Consider the following 19,959-nt stretch of genomic DNA (forward strand, 5'->3'; position numbering starts at 1 on the left):
GGGATCTCCCCACCTGCCTGTTCCTCTTTTGACTCCTTTCTTCATGAAATGTAGGTGGTTCTCTATGTTAAAGAAGAAATGAAAAGGAATGATCTTCCAGAAACAGCAGTGATTGGACTTCTGTGGACCTGTATAATGAACGCTGTGGAATGGAACAAGAAGGAGGAACTCGTGGCGGAGCAGGCCCTCAAACACCTGAAGGTACAGGTTCCAGCAAGGCTGTCTTGGCTGCAGGCCAGCTGCAGCTTTAACAGTGTGACAGACGGGTTCTAATCATAGTGCTCCCAGGTTCAGTCCAAACATATATTTCCTAATGTTTTTCCTTTCAAATATGCCACCACCTAAAATGTTTGAGATGTAAGAGCTTGTGAAATAACTGAGGGTACGTTCTTAGTGAAAACATCAGAAAATCCACGGAATAGTCATATATTCAGTATTAAAGAGAAATATAGTCTGTTAGTTTTCCTTCTACCTGACAAAGATTCCTAAGGAGTCAGCTACAAGTTGACATTAGAATTTGAAAAGTGAGTGGTAGAAGAAATCAACTGATTGTATAAATTGTATATTTTTGTAAGGGGATACCTATGTGTTTGCTTTCATCCTCCTCTCCCTGTAAAACTATTAAGAAACGTAGAAGACTTAGAACCTGCCTTCAGAGTTTACAGTTGAATTGGGAAGCGGACACTTACATAGTATGAACTCGGTGGGATTTAAATCAGGTAACTCTTCAATATTTAGGAGAACGGAGCAGTTAGTAGCTTATGCAGGGAAGAATCGAAGGAGGAGTTTGTGTTGAGCTCAGTAACTCTTGGACAAAATAATAGCCAAACATCAACAACTAGGGGCTTCCCTGATGGCTCAGATGGTAAAGAATCTGCCTGCAGTATGGGAGACTTGGGTTTGATCCCTGGTTTGGGAATATCCTCTGGAGAAGAGAGTGGCAACCCACTTCAGTATTCTTGCCTGGAGAATTCTATGGACAGAGGAGCCTGGCAGGCTACAATCAGTGGGGTCGCAAAGAGTCAGACAGGACTGAGAGAGACACACACACATCAAGAACTGGAAGCCAAGGTCATTTAAGACAGAAGGAGCAATATGAACAAAACCACAAAGATGTTTTGTGAGGGGATCTGGGAAGAGACCTCTGCTCTTCCAGTGGCAGAGCCAGGAGTGGAGGAATCACAGCAGGCCTGGGAACCTTCAGAACTTAGGATCTCTGTCTCATTTTCACAATATCCATTAGACGAACACATAGCATAGCAGTTGTCTCTTGACAGAGTCAGGAGTTCTTATTTGGTCTCTTTTAGCAGGTGCAATGAGAGAAATCTGATATGGTGCAGGGATAAAAAATTCATTTTGGTTGGACACAATATTATAATCAGATAATCCTCAAAGTGGAAGTTTTCTAAGCAAATCTCCAGGTGACCGCTGTGCTTCAAGTGGCATCAGCCTTATACCTCCCACAAAAGTGAACGGTCTTCCTCCCCACTCCTCTTCCAGCAATACGCTCCACTCCTGGCTGTGTTCAGCTCCCAAGGCCAGTCAGAGCTGATCCTCCTGCAGAAGGTTCAGGAATACTGCTATGACAACATCCATTTCATGAAAGCCTTTCAGAAGATTGTGGTTCTCTTTTACAAAGGTATGTATCTGTGTTGTTCTGCCACTATGCTTCCGTGTTTTGTTGAAGCTCTTTTTGGGCCAGAGTAAGGGGTGATGCGGAGGGGGACATGGGTTTCTGCTCATCTCTTGAGTTTTAGTGAGGCAGCCATATTATGTAGAGAGAGGGGGTATTCATACAAAAGCCATAAATGCCTGTGGCCCTAGGTCCCAGCCTGTTTAGGCCCCTGTGCACTTCTCATTCATGGAAATGGCTAGAAGACTGGTGATGAACTTATAATTTGGGGAGATGGGGAGGGAGGATGGTGAAAAAGACTGTTATTACTAAAAAGAAGTGTGTTTGAATTGTAAGGATTAGTTCTAACAACAGTGATCCCCAGAAGCATGTTCAGGCCTTTCAGATACCATCAAGCTGGCTCTAAATGAGCTTTAAACTTTGTCTATTTGCCCAGGAAATGACTATTTTTAGATTTTCACATTTACTGTCTGTTCATTATGTTTATAAGGACTAGGTTGCCATGACAACTGGTACTGCCAGTTTATTAAAAAATGAATGCTCTAGGATTTTAACTGATCTCAATCTCTATACCTATATTTTTAAAAATGATCCTAGACTATTCTTTGGTCTAGCTTTGTGTAGTTTTATGAGGAGGGGGCAAGGAGCATTTAAACAATGATATATTTTGAACATGATGAAATGTTTATTAGAAATTACTGCTATCTTAAATGGCATAACACAGAAGAAATGCTGCTGCTGCTAAGTCGCTTCAGTCGTGTCCGACTCTGTGCAACCCCATAGACTGCAGCCCACCAGGCTCCCCCGTCCCTGGGATTCTCCAGGCAAGAAGACTGGAGTGGGTTGCCATTGCCTTCTCCGAAGAAAACTAAAGTATAAATTAATGGACTTCCCTGGTGGCTCAGATGGTAAAGCATCCATCCGCCTGCAGTGCAGGAAACCCGGGTTCAATCCCATGGAGAAGGGAATGGCAACCCACTCCAATTTTCTTGCCTGGAAAATTCCAGGGATAGAGGAGCCTGGCAGGCTACAGTCCATGGCATCACAAAGAGTCAGACACAACTGAGCGACTAACAGACATGCACACAACAAACACATAAATGAATACCAGTCAAATGTTTCTTTTCTTTTTCATGCGTTCTTAAATTTGTCTATTTTGAATGACAGTTTGGAATGTAAAAATTTTACATTATCGGTTGTTAGCTATTTGGAAAAAAATGCATGATAGCATTTCAGAGTTTTAATTGGCTATCCAGATTCTTCAAATGCATTCTTCTTGCCCATAAGTGTGTGGGTGATATTTTTGCTTTCTCAGCACTAAGGTATTTGGCACAATTTTTTTGTGTCAGTGGGAGACTGTGATGACTGCAGAGTCCCATTTGAAGTTCAATAAAAGGTGTTTTTGTTTTTTGTTTTTTTGTTTTGGCCAGGTCTGTATTAGACTCATTTGGATATGGTTGTGAAATAGCAACGTCCTAAAACTAGGGCTTACATGATACCCCAGGTCATGAGACAGCAATGTCTTAATGCTAGGTGACCCATCAGAACCAGACCTGCAGGTCCTATGGCAAACATACCCGTGGTACCCAGTGGCCAAGACAAACTACTTTTTAATCAGTAAAGGCATTTAGATGGCATATTAACTATTAACATCCTACTCTTCAGATTTCTCTTTTTTAACTATTAGTGAATGTCAGCATCCTTCCCCATTACACTTTTTATAACAACTACTAACAGCTAGCAAAACTGGCAGCTTTGAGTTATTTCCTGTTCTTCAGCCCCAAACTCTAAGGAACAGTGGCCTGGAATTATATCCCAGAAATGGGCACCAAGAAGTACAAAGAAGAGGCATTAGCTGTTCCTTATGCCGTAGGTTAACTAGGTGGTCAGCTTTTAAATAGGTTGTTTCAGTTAGTAAAGTCTGTGGTGAGTATGAGCAGGCCCAAGGGAACACAGGAAGATAAGTGTCAGCATCAGTTTTATTCTGGCCTAGCTGTTTTTGGAAATGAAATCAGGAAACTTGCAAATAGAAACCTAAACTATATTTTACTGAAAAGTTAAAACTGAATATCATCTTCTAAGTAACTTTGCAATTTTCCACAAAATTATACATATAGGCTGTTCTTCTGAATAAAATAATCACATTTTTTTTTCTCTTGAGAACATGGAATCCCTGAAGAATGGTTGTTCTTTATGACTGTTAAGAGAGTTACTGTGTTTACCTTCCTTTTCATAGTAGTTTTTACCTTGGCCTTATTTCATTCAGCAAACACTTGTGCACCAGTGGACATATATCTCATTTGTCCTTATATGGATTTGGATGTTCTTGTCCGGTATTTCCTACGTCTAGGAAGACTTGAGGACTATGTTTGTTAAAGCACTCCTTTTCCAGTGCCTGTGTGTGTGTGAATCACCTGTGGAGCTTGTTAAAACAGATTCCCCAAAGATTCTGGTTCAGTGGGCCCAGCCTTAGTGAAGTGAAGTCACTCAGTCATGTCCAACTCTTTGCGACCCCGTGGACTGTAGCCTGCCAGGCTCCTCTGTCCATGGGATTCTCCAGGCAAGAATACTGGAGTGGGTTGCCATTTCCTTCTCCAGGGGATCTTCCCAACCCAGGGATCGAACCCGGATCTCCTGCATTGCAGGCAGATGCTTTACCCTCTGAGCCTTGGGCCCTCAGATTTCCCTTTTAACAGATTTCCAGGTGATGCTGTGACTGTTGGTCTCAGATCACTGATTGACCTAAAGGATATTTATTGAATGCCAGAAGTGACAAATCCCATGAACTGTAGTAACATGGTTAAGAGTATGCGTAACTATTAATTCCATATACACATACACATTTTACAAATATTAAATAATGTTTTGTCTGCTTCTTTTATCTAGTGATAGGAAGCCCTTTACATTTTGCTTTAAAGCTAGTTTTCAAAAATGTAATGGAAATCATTTCTCCTTTCCCATTTTAGAAGTCGCTCAGTAAGTGTCCGACTCTTCATGACCCCATGGGCTGCAGCCTACCAGGCTCCTCCATCCATGGGATTTTCCAGGCAAGAGTACCGGAGTGGGGTGCCATTGCCTTCTCTGAGTATCTCTATTACATACACTCATCTTCCTGTATTGCTAGAACTTGAGGATAACAGAAACTGTGGGATATGACTCCCCATGTCCCCTCTGAAAACCTAATTGCTTAAAAGAGTGCCATTATTAAATTTTTTATTTTTATATATTTTATAGAAAAAAATAGAGGAGTGAAAGTGAATAAACTTTGAGTAATGCTTTGCAGCAATGAAAGGAGAAAGTGGTGATTGGTCACTTACTGAAGAGTCACATTTTGTACTAGAATCTAGATTTTTATATTTCTAAGGCAGTAAGGAAAATAGTAAGTCCATCACTACTTTTCTAATGTTGCATTATTCACCTTCTAAAATAGATTTCTTTCTTCCTAAAGCTAGGTAGTGTATTCTCAGCATGTAGGTTTGGAAAAATATAAAACTACCTCCTCAAGCACTATTAGTATCTCTATTATGGCTTTTATTGTTTGCAGATATTTCTTAGGTTAAATTCTATTCCTCACACACAGTTTTCTAAAAGAAGTTTCTTATTCTAAAAGATTTTTGACCTTCTCACATATAGTCCCAGCTTTCTCAGGGTAAATTATGTTTGACTCATGTCCCTATACGACACTGCTCATAAAAAGTACTGGATTTTATGTTTCAGGTGACATCGTTTTCAACTTATTTAAATAAGTGACATCACCTAACACTTTGCAGTTGTCATAACACTCTTAGGATATTGTCTCTTTGACCCTCATGAAAACCCAAATTTTGAATTAAAATTCTATACATTGAGACATATTTAGTTTTTCTCATCAGGTTATTTATTATACGTGTACTGAGTGCAAACTAGCTGCCAAGTCTTATGTTAAAGGCTGGAAATGAGATGAACAAAACAGTCCCTGACTGCCTGAATTTCAGAGTATAGAAGAAAATCCAAAATTATAATCACAATGTGTGTGTGTATTCACTCACTCAGTCATGTCTGATTCTTTGCGAAGCCATGGACTGTAGCCTGGCAGGCTCCACTGCCTATGGTATTTTCTAGGCAAGAATACTGCAGTGGGTTGTCATTTCCCTCTCCTATAATCACCATATCAGTGGCTAAAATAAGGCTGGTACCAATAAATGATGATGAGAAGTGGAAGGATGACAGCAGAGGGGCCCCTAACTCAGAGCTGGAGCTAACTTGGTGAAGGAAAAGGGAAGGCTCTCAAAGGACCAGAGTATTTTCCCCAGAGGTGATGAAGAAGTTGGCCACATAGAAGGGAGAGAAATGCACTGTAATATGAGAGGCCTTAGTGCAATTGTGGAATGTCTCCTTTCTTACTGTACTTTTACTGATCGTCCGTATTCCTAGTAGGTAGTTGGGGGAGATCCCAATACTTTGTCATCTCCATCTCCTGGTTATAATGAACTCTTCTCCCTACTTTTCCTTAGTGGAAAACACAAGTTCTCTCTCTCCTACATTTGTCAAGGAGCTCCTTCCATCTGTGATTAGATTTTTTCCTACACAAAAGTTAACTTTCTTTTTGATATTCACACTTTGCCTCAAAGTTGCCCTGTGTCATTGCTTCTGTCCCTTCTTTATTATTTATTTCCCTAGAGATTTGGTCTTGCAGCAGGTATTTACTATTAAATTCTTCTACGAGCTCAGCTCTGTACAAAATTGGTCTGATTTTTCAGTAGATGATATATCCGGTAAGTTTTATCGGTCATGTACAGTCCTTTTCACAAGCACAGTCACCAACAAGGATTCTAGTACTTGCATGGTCTCTTTCAGCCTCTGTGGGGCAATCAAACGCAGGAGTGAGCTCTCAACCTTCATAAGGAAGACATGAGACAGTGTCAGGAAGCTACACTCTGTTGCCTTTGCAACCTGTAGATTGTATCATAACATGATCCGTTATGGTGAGAAGAAGAAATAGAATTTCCCTTTACATGTTTAGTTCTATATTTATTTTATAACATTAACAGTAGTAGTTGTTCAGTTCAGTCGCTCAGTCATGTCCGACTCTTTGCGACCCCATGAATCGCAGCACGCCAGGCCTCCCTGTCCATCACCAGCTCCCGGAGTTCACTCAGACTCAGGTCCATCATGTCGGTGATGCCATCCAGCCATCTCATCCTCTGTCGTCCCCTTCTCCTGCCCCCAATCCCTACAAGCATCAGGGTCTTTTCCAATGAGTCAACTCTTTGCATGAGGTGGCCAGAGTATTGGAGTTTCAGCTTTAGCATCATTCCTTCCAATGAACACCTAGGACTGATCTCCTTTAGAATGGACTGGTTGGATCTCCTTGCAGTCCAAGGGACTCTCAAGAGTCTTCTCCAACACCACAGTTCAAAAGCATCAATTCTTCAGCTCTCAGCTTTCTTCACAGTCCAACTCTCACATCCATACATGATTACTGGAAAAACCATAGCCTTGACTAGACAGACCTTTGTTGGCAAAGTAATATCTCTGCTTTTCAATATGCTGTCTAGGTTGGTCATAACTTTCCTTCCAAGGAGTAAGCGTCTTTTAATTTCATGGCTGCAATCACCATCTGCAGTGATTTTGGAGCCCCCCCAAAATAAAGTCTGACACTGTTTCCACTGTTTCCCCATCTATTTCCCATGAAGTGATGGGACTAGATGCCATGATCTTCATTTTCTGAATGTTGAGCATTAGGCCAACATTTTCACTCTCCACTTTCACTTTCATCAAGAGGCTTTTTAGTTCCTCTTCACTTTCTCCCATGAGGGTGGTATCGTCTGCATATCTGAGGTTATTGATATTTCTCCTGGTGATCTTGATTCCAGCTTGTGTTTCTTCCAGTCCAGCGTTTCTCATGATGTACTCTGCATATAAGTTAAATAAGCAGGGTGACAATATCCAGCCTTGACGTACTCCATTTCCTATTTGGAACCAGTCTGTTGTTCCATGTCCAGTTCTAACTGTTGCTTCCTAACCTGCATATAGGTTTCTCAAGAGGCAGGTCAGGTGGTCTGGTATTCCCATCTCTTGAAGAATTTTCCACAGTTTATTGTGATCCACACAGTCAAAGGCTTTGGCATAGTCAATAAAGCAGAAATAGATGTTTTTCTGGAACTCTCTTGCTTTTTCCATGATCCAGCAGATGTTGGCAATTTGATCTCTTGTTCCTCTGCCTTTTCTAAAACCAGCTTGAACATCTGCAAGTTCACAGTTCATGTACTGCTGAAGCCTGGCTTGGAGAATTTTGAGCATTACTTTACTAGCGTGTGAGATGAGTGTAATTGTGTGGTAGTTTGAGCATTCTTTGGCATTGCCTTTCTTTGGAATTGGAATGAAAACTGACCTTTTCCAGTCCTGTGGCCACTGCTGAGTTTTCCAAATTTGCTGGCATATTGAGCGCAGCACTTTGACAGCATCATCTTCGAGGATTTGAAATAGCTCAACTGGAATTCCATCACCTCCACTAGCTTTGTTCATAGTGATGCTTTCTAAGGCCCACTTGACTTCACAATCCAGGATGTCTGGCTCTAGGTGAGTGAACACAACATCGTGATTATCTGGGTCGTGAAGCTCTTTTCTGTACAGTTCTTCTGTGTATTCTTGCCACTTCTTCTTAATATCTTCTGCTTCTGTTAGGTCTAACACAATGAAATTAAGCCATGCCATGTGGGGCCACCCAAGACAGGAGGGTCATGGTGGAGAGGTCTGACAGAATGTGGTCCACTGGAGAAGGGAATGGCACACCACTTCAGTATTCTTGCCTTGAGAACCCCATGAAGAGTAGTTGTTAGTACATGCATATAGTTTGTAAACCAAAAAATATACATACGTTGGGAATGTTTGTGCTCAAAATTGTCTTACTGATAGGAGAACATGATGAAACAGTTTGGAAGTCACTAGTAGAAATCACAGGCATCTTAAAGATGTCATAAAAACAAATCCTATAAAAGGGACTTTTAAAATTCATGTTTGAGATAATCAGTGTTCCTGGAAATTTTCTGCAAAGTTTTCTTACCCAGTAACAAATCACTTCCTTGAGCTGTAAACCATCTTCTTATGGATATGAAAACTAGGCTTTGATGGCCAGAGGTAGGAAAGTTCTTTTATCATTGTGAGTGGAGAGTGCAGAGCTGGAAACATGAGAAACTCAAAGACTAGAAGCTAAGAGTAATTACTTAGGACTCCTGATTATAATTTCTAAGTCTAGTCCTTAAAAATGAATAAACCCAGATTTCTATCTTCCTTTGCAAAACATAATGTATTTAATGATCAAAAGAAAAAATAAAACACACTTTTCTATTTTCTAAAACCAATCATGTGCATTTTTAGTCAATTTAATCTCTTCAGTTGAATCTGAGAGCCAGTTATTAATTTTAAAAAACAAGGCTTTTGTTATGAAAAGATCAGTGATATTATGAATAAAAGCAATATCAAAACATTTCTCTTGTTTTTATAAGTTAAAGGTATATTTTAACTACAAAAACATCATTAGAATGATTTATCAGCATTTGCAGTGGATTGGGCAGGCATTGGCGATAATAATAAATCCTTTTTATATGGTTTCTATGTCATTTCACACTCCAAAACCCTGAAAGACAACCCATTAGAACATTGGCAAAGTATGTAGGCTATTGTTTCCACATTCCCCTTTCTATTAACATTAACTATTCTAAGTTAATGATAACTTGAGGGTATCAAGGTATATTTGTGGAATTTAGAGTTTTTGGTAGTAGATAGTTAATAGATAACACTTTTTCTTAAAAACCTGTAGGAAGTCTATCTAACACGTCTTTCTCTCTGAATGGTGTACAAGGAAACTCATGTGATTTAGATATTGTGGGAAAATAAATTTAGGACAGCAATAGAGTGATGTAGAACTTTGGATTCTGTGGATATTGGTCCCATGGTATACCCAGGAAGCTCATCTTTATATTTAATCATTAATATTATCATTATTGCATCCTATCTACAATATATTTTTTTTTTGTTTGCCCTTTTGTTCTCCTAAAGTAAATCCCCTTAAAAGACCAGTCATTTGAGGTCGCTGCTTAATCAAGATGTGTTTGAAACTGGCAGGACAAAGGGTATTCTGAAATGCTAAAGTTGCTGATTCATTGGCAAAATAACCCAGTTTCCTCCCAGCAAATTAACACTGTAAGATTTCCAAGTCCCAGTGCCACCATCATCACTAAAGTACTGACGATCCTATCCACGGGGCTTCCCCAGTGGCTGAGAAGTAAAGATCCCACCTGCCAGTGCAGGGGACAAGAGTCCCATCCTTGGGTCAGGAAGGTCCCCTGGAGAAGGGAATGGCAACCCACTACAGAATTCTTACCTGGGAAATCCCATGAACAGCAAAGCCTACAGTCTGTGGGGTCACGAAGGAGTTCGACACCACTGAGCAACTAAACAACATCACCACCCGAACTACTGACATAGACTGGACACAGGACGCTGTGCTGTGTGGAAACAAGCTGGGTTCTTGTCTTCTGATGAGTTTCAATATGAGTTTCTTTTATAACAGAATTGTAATACTTGAAGTGATTGCTTTCTATTAAGCTGTAAGCCATGAACTTGCTTGAAAACATGATATGTATGTAATAACTTTGAAATGTTTGATTTGAAATTGCAGCTGATGTGCTGAGTGAAGAAGCGATATTGAAATGGTACAAAGAAGCACACGTTGCCAAAGGCAAAAGTGTTTTCCTTGACCAGATGAAGAAATTTGTGGAGTGGTTACAAAACGCAGAAGAAGGTATGATTGTATTTAACAACCTTGGTGGCCATTTAGCAGATCCTTTCTCACTGTAATTCAAAATAGCTCTTCCCTCCACAGATTTTTTTTTTTTTCCTCTTCTGTAAAACTGAAGTTCTGAGCCTTCATTTCTGAATCAAGGCAATGAAAATATCTGCATGATAAACAAAACAAAATCTCTTAAATTATCCTTAGTGGAGGACAAAGAGGAAGAAATAATCAGATGTGAAAGGAAAAAAATAAGTACATTTATGGGATTATATCAATTTTTTTATAGCACCTTTACTGGTTGACGTGCTTAAAGTGGGAATACAAGTTGGAAGAGCAATAATGATGAGACTTAATCCAACTAGGCATGAGAAGTTGATGATCCAGAAACATACAAGTAGTTATAGTCACCAGTAATATTTCTGAGTATGTTGCCTTTTTAGAAAGTCAATTTCATTTAAAAATCGAAAAGTTTGCTTCTGCCCTCTCTTAGTCAGTGGACACCCAGGCGAAAATATGTTTTTTTAGGGGACAGGGAGATAAGAGTAGAAACGATTTCCTGACCTTGTTTAACGACCTGACTTGTCTCTCTCTTCTCTCGTAGAATCTGAATCTGAAGGTGAAGAGAATTAGGTGGCTCAAGAAGCACAATACCGAGGTCGCCACACAACACTTTGATTGGGAATGCTGAGCCATCTGAGAAGAGAAACCTGGCTTCCGTTTTCACAAAGGAAAAAAACAATAGGATAGACTTCCCTTTTGCCAGGGGGAAATGGTTTTCTGTTTTGTTTTGTTTTTAAATGGAGCCCTGAGGCATCAGCGATTATACTTGGGACTCTACCTCTCACTCACTATTCGCCAACTTAAAGCCATTCAACAGGAAGTCCAGTAGGTATCTGAGGCGGAATACTCCACAGACTCCTCTTTTTTAAGCTGTATTTTTCAGGTACTGTGTGGTGAACGCCCCACTGGTGTCTATTACAGGGCCACGTTGGTAGTTGTGTATCTGCTCGTGTATGTGATTTGACAAACCAGTTTTTTAAAATAAATGGCTTTTTAAGAATCTGGGCTTATATTTTCAACGCTTTTATTTCTTTACTGTCCTGACTTCTTGTACGGATGACATTTCAGTGTCAGGCTTTCTTTCCCATCCAAAATGCTGAATGGTTCTTGTTGATCAAAGCACTTCTACTCCTTGTATCATTGGCGAATATATTTCACTTACCTTTGTAGTGTTATAGAAATCCACCCAAAAGCGTAGGGGCACTAGCACCAATACCATAAATTGATAATAATAATATCATCTGGAGAGTCTGTGGGGTCGCACAGAGTCGGACACAAATGAAGTGGCTTAGCAGCAGCAGCACCAATACCGTAAATTGATGATAATAATAATATTATCTGTGTGTGAGGATATCATTTTCATTATGCAGGAAATAATAAGGACAAGAATAACTGTACTCAAGAATGAGTAGAAGTCATAGGATAAAGAGCTTTACAGCCCCTTGAAGTGACCAGCATACCCCAGGGGGCGCTTATATATTCTTTCCTAAAATTGTTCTCCTGGAAAATGCTCCTCTTTCCTTCTGGTTTTTCCTTGAATCTGCATCTTATTTCTTCTAGTCCATTAGTTCATGGCAAGCCTCCTTCTGCCTATCTAAAAATAAGAATTATGAAGTTAAATGGTATTCACATCATAGAGTGCATATTCAGTGTGTTTATTTGAAATGAAAAAAATGAATAATTTTTATTGAAAGCAAACTTGGCAAACTAATTTGACAAGTACTGACTGCCAATTAGTATGCATGGCAGGCACACTCTGTAAGTTAAATCTTCATCTCTGATGTTTTGACAGATATAGTTAAAGATTAAAATATTGAAAATTACATTCAATTTGTAATAATTTTATATGTCAACTTTTATGCATTCTAGATTTAAGTTTAAATCAGCATGTTCCCTGTCATTTTGGGGATCTTGAGTAAGATGTGTGAAGAAGATATTTGACTTTGCCCCACTATTTCCAAAGTATCCACACTCAGACCTTCTGTCTTAGGTCTTAGTGACCAAGATGGAACTAAAAGTCCCATTACTGAGTTGCACACTTATGCCCTTTTGCCCCTATTTTCTGCCCTTTTGCCCCTATTTTCTGCTGTCAAATTTATAATGAAATGTATGTTTATACAGTTCAATCAGAAGTTTTCTCAAGAAGGTTCAGGAGCACTTCTACTGAGCAAACATCTGGGAAGTCAGTTTTCTAACATATAAACTGCTTAATGTTTTCTAGCACATAATATTTTTTCCAAACAGAGCTTAAGATAGGGATTTTCAGGTACGTAATCGTGGGTGAGGGGCTCCCCGGGTGGCTCAGCAGTCAAGAAGCTGACTGCAATGCTGGCGACGCCAACGATGGTTCAGTCCCTGGGTCAGGAAGATCCCCTGGAGAAGGAAATGGCAACCCACTCCAATATTCTTGCCTGGAAAATCCCGTGGACAGAGGAACATGATGGGCTACAGTCCATAGGTTCGAAAAGAGTCGGACACAACTGAACAGACATGTACAGTCATGGGGGAAAAGGATGCCTATCAGCAAAAACTTAAGGAAACCTCAAACCAAAGCCCTTTCTTTCTCAGAAAGACAAGTATCTCTTTTACTTTTTTAAAATAAAACTTGTCCTAATTATAAAACTAATTGCATTAGTTATCTATTGCTACACAGCAGATTATCCCCACATTTAGCAAGTTTAAACCGCAAACGTTTATCCTATCAGTTTCTGTGATTTGGATGCATGAGCAGCTCAGCAGGGTGGGCTCCAGCTTGGCCTCTCCTGAGGTTGCGGTCACGCTGTTGGTGGGGTAAGCTCAGGCCACTCAAAATGGCTGCTCTCTTGCTCTGTCTACATCAGCAGTCCCCAGCCACTTTGAAAGCAGAGACCGGTTTCCTGGAAGATAATTTTTCCACGGATGGGAGGCAGGGGCAGGGCTTCAGAATGATTCAAGTGCGTTACATTTATTGATCTCATTGAGCAGGAAGCAGAGCTCAGGCAGTAACGTGAGCAATAGCAAATGGCTGTAAGCTTGCTGGCCTCTCACCTCCTACTGTGTGGCCAGGTCCAGGTTGGGGAAAAGAAAGTGAAAGTGTTAGTGGCTCAGTCGTGTCCCACTCTTGGCAACCCCATGGACTGTAGCCCGCCAGGCTCCTCTGTGCATGGGATTCTCCAGGCAAGAATACTGGAGTGGGTTGCCATGCCCTCCTCCAGGAGATCTTCCCAACCCATGGATCTAAGCCTGGGTCCCAGATTCTTTGCGTCTGAGCCACCACCAGGGAACCCCTGCTCAGTAAGTCCCAGCCTCCCCTACATCCTCATCACATGACCAACCTTCTGCCTTAGTCATAGAGTCTAATCTGGAAATGCCTCCTTGCTCCAGGCCGCAGGTGCTGATTGTTCTAATCATTAGATCAGACCCCTCTACTCAGACAGTTTAAAAGGAGCAGCCTTTCTGCTGGTTTTCCTGGTAGCTGATGTGCACACCTGATGTCAATTCCCTTGTAACTGGTAACCTCCCTTTGCCCCTGGTACCAAAGACTGCCACGTCTTGCCCTGGTGTCTTTGCTGCTGTCTACTGACATGGTGGGGTGTTGCTCCAGGATCCTGCTTCAGACAAATAAGCTCCCCCATCCATTAAAACATTAACGTCCCTGTTGCTGCCTTGGAGCTGTTTCGTTAGTCTTGAGGCTGGGTGAGTGTGGGGCCTGTGGGGTGCGGCCCCAAAGCAAGGATTGGTGGAGGACCTCAGTTCCTTGGTGACGTTTGGCTACAGACTCGTGTCCCTTAGCACAGGTCCTCTACTTAGGCTGCCTGAGTCTTCATGGCATAACCCCTGGGTTTCCCCAGAATGAGTGGTGTGAGAAAGGCAGCCCTGGAAGGGCTATCTTTGATAACTAAGTATTTGAAGTTCCCTACCATACTGTTGGGTTCTACTGGTGGCACAGACCAACTTGGGTACAGTGCGGAAGGGGATGACATGAGGTATGACTTCCAGACGGTGGGGAGACTCGAGGGCTCTCTTGGAGGCTGGTGACCACAATAGTATCAGTCTCTATTAATCAGTCTATTATTATTACTCTATTAATACATACTAAAATCGTTTCTAGTTAGATGAAAATTGTGTGTTAAACAAAGTTTTTAATCTGAATAGATTAAAACTAATGTTAATGACAGCACTAAAAGACAATGTAGGAAATATCTTTTTTTTAATATTTTTTCATTTGGCTTCATTGGGGCCTGCGGGATCTTCTCTTGTGGCGAGCAGGTTCCAGAGCACAGGCTCAGTAATTGCAGTGCAGTGAGGGGCAAGTTGCCCCATGGCTTGCTGGGAACTTAGTTTTTATATTTTTAAATGTTTTTATATTTTTTACAAATATGGCTTTGCTTAATTCTTTAAAAAATTAAGTCTATTCTCTACCATTTTTAACCTGCTCTTTATTAAGTAGTGTTTGATACCATTTTGCCACCTCAATAACTATCCTTCAAGTACATGATTTTAAAATATATATAATTATCCTTGGTATGGATGGAGCATAATAAAATACTCTTTATGTTCAGTGTAAGTTCAGTTACTACTCTTTATGTTCAAAATATCTTTAAATGTTTTGCTTTTAAAAATAACCATTTAAAATATTCTGACATAAGGTCTTGTTCATCTATGGTTATTCAGAAAAACAATAGAAATGGAATTTGGGTCAAGGGATTTGAATAATTTTAACACAAGGAGTCTTACTTTTGAATTTGTGTTTTTAAAAAATCTTTATTTGGCTGCACCAGGTCTTATTGTAGCACACAGAAACTTTAGCTGCAGCGCATGGGATCTAGTTCTCTCACGAGGGATTGAACCTGGGCCCCCTGCATTGGCAGTACGGAGAATATCTTATTAAGCCAAGAAAAGCAGCTGTCTGGAAATACATCAGGTCCAACATGGCTATAGGCAATTATTTCTTTACACTAAGTTCTTCTGAAAAATTACTAACTTCAAGGTTCCTCTTGATGCCTTGACACCTCCATGGGATTAAAATATTAATAGTTATTTATCTATTTCTTTTTTTCTATCATACTCATACCTAATATCGAGTCCTTTTTATATTTCTTGTTCCTGTTTTCTATTTTTTATTTTAGTTATTTAAAATAGCCTTCATCCGTATGTCCCAGTACATCTGCTTCAGATACTGTGTATCACCCCATGTGGTACCCAGTCTTCTGACATAGCCCCCAATGATCTCTGCCTCCTGGTACTCACATCCTGCGTGGCTCTCCTCCATGTTGTACTAATGTTGGCCTATGTGACTGAAAATACAACACGAGTTGTATGCCGTTTCAGAGCTTAAGTTATGATAGACATTGCAGCTCTGTCACGGTCACAGTCTCTTGCCTGTCTGCTGGGACCACATGTCCTGAGAAGCCTGACTGGAAAGCCTCATGTGGGGAAGCCTCCCACTAACAGCTCTGTGTGGGCCGTATTAGAAGTGGGTCCTTCCAACTTTTTAGAGCTAATCCTTGCATCCTTAAAACACTTTGTTTTGTGTATGTGTTTCAACTGTATACTTACATTTAAGAAAGGAAAAGGCAGTCTGGACTGAATAGAAGCTAAGCACACCTGTGTGAGCAGGGCCCCAGTGAAGACCATGTACGTGAGCCCAGTCCTAGAGGACGCACCCTCCCAGCCGCCACCGCTCCCTCCTCTAGGTAGACCGTCATCCTGAGTTCTGACAGCGTAGGTTCATTTCCCCTGTGTTTGAAGTGACCACATATAGGATCAGTTCACTTAGACCTTCTTTTGTTTAACTTTACCTCGTTTCATTATCAGTTTCTATGTAGAGTTCTTTTCTGGTATGTGATAAAGTGGACCCTGTCAGTCTACAGACAGGAATACCCAGCTCTTTCAGCAAAAACATAAGAAACATGAGGACACTTTTTTTACTGAGCAAAATATTGCCCTGTTTTCTTTTAGCACAGAAAAGAATTCCTAGGAGCATTTCTGCTCGTCAGAGATCATTTTGGAAATTGCATGTATTTCCTTGTAGTAGTCATTACAAAAAAAAAAAAAAAATTATGCCTGCCTTCTCTGAAGGACTAGTTACATTTTTTATGGGCAGGATAGATGTTTTAATGACATCATAGATTCCTGTGACCAGGAATTGGGTGTTCTTGCACCCATATTTTGGCTTTTCCTTCTGTAAATAGAGGAGTAGAGAAATGAATTTGGAATTGGTTGGCTTGAGCTTGGAGGCACCATTCTGTCATTAATTAGTTGATTAACTTAAATCGTAAGTCACTTGTTCAGTTGCTAAGTCATGTTCAACTCTTTGTGACCCCATGAACTGCAACATGTCAGGCTTCCCTGTCCTTCACTATCTCCCTGAGTTTGCTCAACTCTTGGTATTTACTTTGCTTAACTGTAAAATAAAGGCTTGTACGAGATCAGTCCTTAAACTGGGCCCTCACAGTTCACAAAGTGAAAAGTAAGACTGTTTTCATCAGATGCTCAGATTCTTAGGTCTGTGACCTGAGAAAGATAAAATATAATCAGGCTAGATTGTGGGTTCTTAAATCTCAGCATGCATCAGGGGCACCCAAATGACTGAAAATTGATTGCTGATCTCACCTCCCTGCTCCACTGAGTTTCTGACTCAGTAGGTGTGGCCAAGGTCTGAGGACAACTTCTCAGTGATACTTGAGATACCCAACACCAGTCCCCTGGTGTCAGGACCACACTGACAGCCACAGAGCCAGATGGTTATCAAGGTCCACTCCTGTGCAGCCATCTGCAGTCCGCTAGATCTTCAGTAAAGGAGGTGGGTTGTACTTTGCTCACCTCTGTATTGCCATTCAGCATAGCTTGGCAGAAAGTTGGTGTTCGAAAAATGTTTGAATGAATAAATGAACAAATGTGCATTAAGAATTCCTTTTTAAAGGGTTGATCATAAATTCATCCTAATGTGTTCCTATATCTTTGAAAAGTTCAGCTTTGGGACCATAGTCTGACTGCTACTTAGTAAGAATTTGAATTAATGAGCTAGACAGAAATCCATGACTATTGATTGCGGCATTCTGTTGAAGCAGAGCCAGTAAAACTGTTGAAGCAGAGCCAGTAAAACGTGGGGCCATAATTTACAAAATGATCTGATCCTATCCTTTATTTATTTTTTTTCCAAAAGTAGCAAAAATACTTTCTCATGAGGATTGTCTAACCAGGCTCTATCTGCACCAGCACATTGTGGATATTGACCAACTGTGAACCCCTCAGCCTGCTCTCTCTGACCTAGAACAGGTCTAAGAGAGGGAAGCTCTAACTGGACTAGATTACTGGTTTTCAAACTTTATCTGAAAACCATCTGGATCACATGGCAGAGAGAGTGTTAGTCGCTCAAAGTCTCATGGAAGGCTTGTTAATTATGGGTTGTAAACAACAGCTCCAAAATCTCTGACGCAGTACACCTGGGGTAAGACCTGAGGATCTGCATTTTCTGACAAGTCCCCAGGTCATGCTGTTCCTGCTGAACCTGTGACCATATGTTGAGAACCACTGGGCTAGCTAATCTGTAAACCCTTAGGAATAGGCATGTTGAAGCAACCCAGCCTCACAGAATGGGACTTTAATTTAGATTAACTCAAAAACTACTGAATTTGTATCATTTCTTCCCTAGCTCTCTCAAGCTCCTGTCTTCCCTGAATCCTTAAGTATTCTTAAGAAGTATGAGAAAGTTTGAAAAATCTAAATTCAGACAGTCTTGACTTCTTGCAGTACAAAAACGCCTTTGAGGAAATCATGGAACCTTTCTTAGCGTTCTCTTTCCTCTTGAACAGGAAAGCCCAGTGGTTTTCTGAGTGTAGACTTCAGACCAGCAGCAGCAGTATCATCTGGGAGGGAGGCAGAAACAGAAAATTTCAGGATCCACTCCAGAAACTAGAGGTCAACCCAGCAATCTATTTTAACCAGCCCTTTTGGTGATTCTGACCCACCATTAGGTTTAAAAAACCACTGGTCTAACTTAAAATCAGGTATCAGATTATCTTGAAACACATCCATAAAAGACATGAAGGTAGGAGAACAATTAGAATTTCGGGTTTTTGCACAGGTAAGGGGTTGGTGAGACAATAGAGTTCACTATTTTTGAAGGCTGGATCAGAGACTGGAAAATATCTTTGGGGGCAAGATGACCCATTATGCTTCAGATCATTTTGTTTTTTGTTTTTTTTTCTTCTTTCCTAATTTAAGAAAATAGAGGATGTCAATGCCCTGTAACTACATAACTCAGACCAAGCTATGAAAGTGGCTGCTCTCCCGTATGAACTCATTCCCCAGGTGCATGGGAACAAACACCTTCTGAAAAGTTATAGTTCTTCTAGAAACTAGTTTTCCCTCAATTTCTTGTCTTCTTATTGAGCAATGAAATGAAAATGTATTTTCAGATTATTTTTTTCTTCTTCATAGTAGCTTCCCATCAATAAGCATAGAAATAGGTTTAGTAGTAAAGATCAGCAGCTTTTCTAAATACAATAGAACTGGAAGATGAGTATTCTCGAAATAGTCTTCTGGGTAATAGTTATATAGGGGCAACAGAAGAGGGAAAGATGAATGTTATATGTACATGCATATAGGAGTCTAGATAGGAGGATTACATTTAGGCTAACTGGCTGGTAAACAAAGATTTTAAAATTCTAATGTCATTAATGCTGAGGATAAAATAGCAAATGAAATATCTGATTATTTATCTTTTTTCCACCAAATCTTAAGGCTTTTCCATGGACTTTAGAAAAGGTGTTTACTTTGCCCAATACAGGCTCTAGTCTTCTGTTCACATCAAAACATGTTTCACATCATAGTGATTACTAAATGACTTCTGAAATATTATGAACTGTGACAACAGCCCGTGAACTATTTACAAATGCATTTTAAATTTTCCAGATATTTGAGTTTTTCTAATATGGTTTGCTACTTTCTAGTTTAATTTCACTGTGATCAGAGAACTTGTACACTATGATTTCACAGCTTTAAGTTGATTGAAACTTGTTATACAGTCCAGTGTTTGGTCTGTCTTCATTAAAGTGCCATGTATTCTTGACAATAGTGTGTGATCTACAGGTCTGATGATGGTGTTCAGAGATTATGTTCTTTAATGATTTCTTTGCCCAGTGGCTGCATCAATTTCTGAGAAAGGGGTATTAAGATCAACTCTGGTTATAAACTGTCCCTTTCTCTTTAATTTGACTTACTTTGCTTCATATATCTGGAAGCTCTGTTATCCGTTGTGTGCACATTTATGGTTAATGAGCCTTTCTCGTGAAATGGCCGATTTTTCATTATGAAATGTCCCTCTTTACCTCTAGTAATAATCTTTGTCTTGAAATCTGCTTTATCTGATGGTACAGCCACTCCACCCTCTTAAGGCATACTATTAATATTTGTATGGCATATCTTTTTTCATTCATGTCCTCTCAATCTGTACATTTATATTTAAAGTATGACTCTTGTTCACAACATAACTGAGTCTTGCTTT

General features: G+C 40.2%; 1 protein-coding gene across 2 annotated transcripts in view; it reads left to right on the top strand.

Moving 5' to 3' along the window:
- Positions 1 to 11,474, top strand: part of BZW2 (basic leucine zipper and W2 domains 2) — a 62,846-nt gene extending 51,372 nt beyond the window's left edge. For both annotated transcript variants that reach the window (XM_040260605.1, XM_040260606.1), the window contains exons 9-12: positions 55 to 201; positions 1,501 to 1,639; positions 10,296 to 10,418; positions 11,011 to 11,474. In XM_040260605.1, coding sequence (XP_040116539.1) covers positions 55 to 201; positions 1,501 to 1,639; positions 10,296 to 10,418; positions 11,011 to 11,039 — 438 coding nt within the window. In that variant the 3' untranslated portion in view covers positions 11,040 to 11,474. The remainder of the gene's footprint in view (positions 1 to 54; positions 202 to 1,500; positions 1,640 to 10,295; positions 10,419 to 11,010) is intronic.
- The last annotated feature ends 8,485 nt before the right edge of the window (positions 11,475 to 19,959 follow it).

The sequence above is a fragment of the Oryx dammah genome, unplaced genomic scaffold (genome assembly GCF_014754425.2).
Source record: "Oryx dammah isolate SB20612 unplaced genomic scaffold, SCBI_Odam_1.1 HiC_scaffold_18, whole genome shotgun sequence".
Taxonomy (NCBI): domain Eukaryota; kingdom Metazoa; phylum Chordata; class Mammalia; order Artiodactyla; family Bovidae; genus Oryx; species Oryx dammah.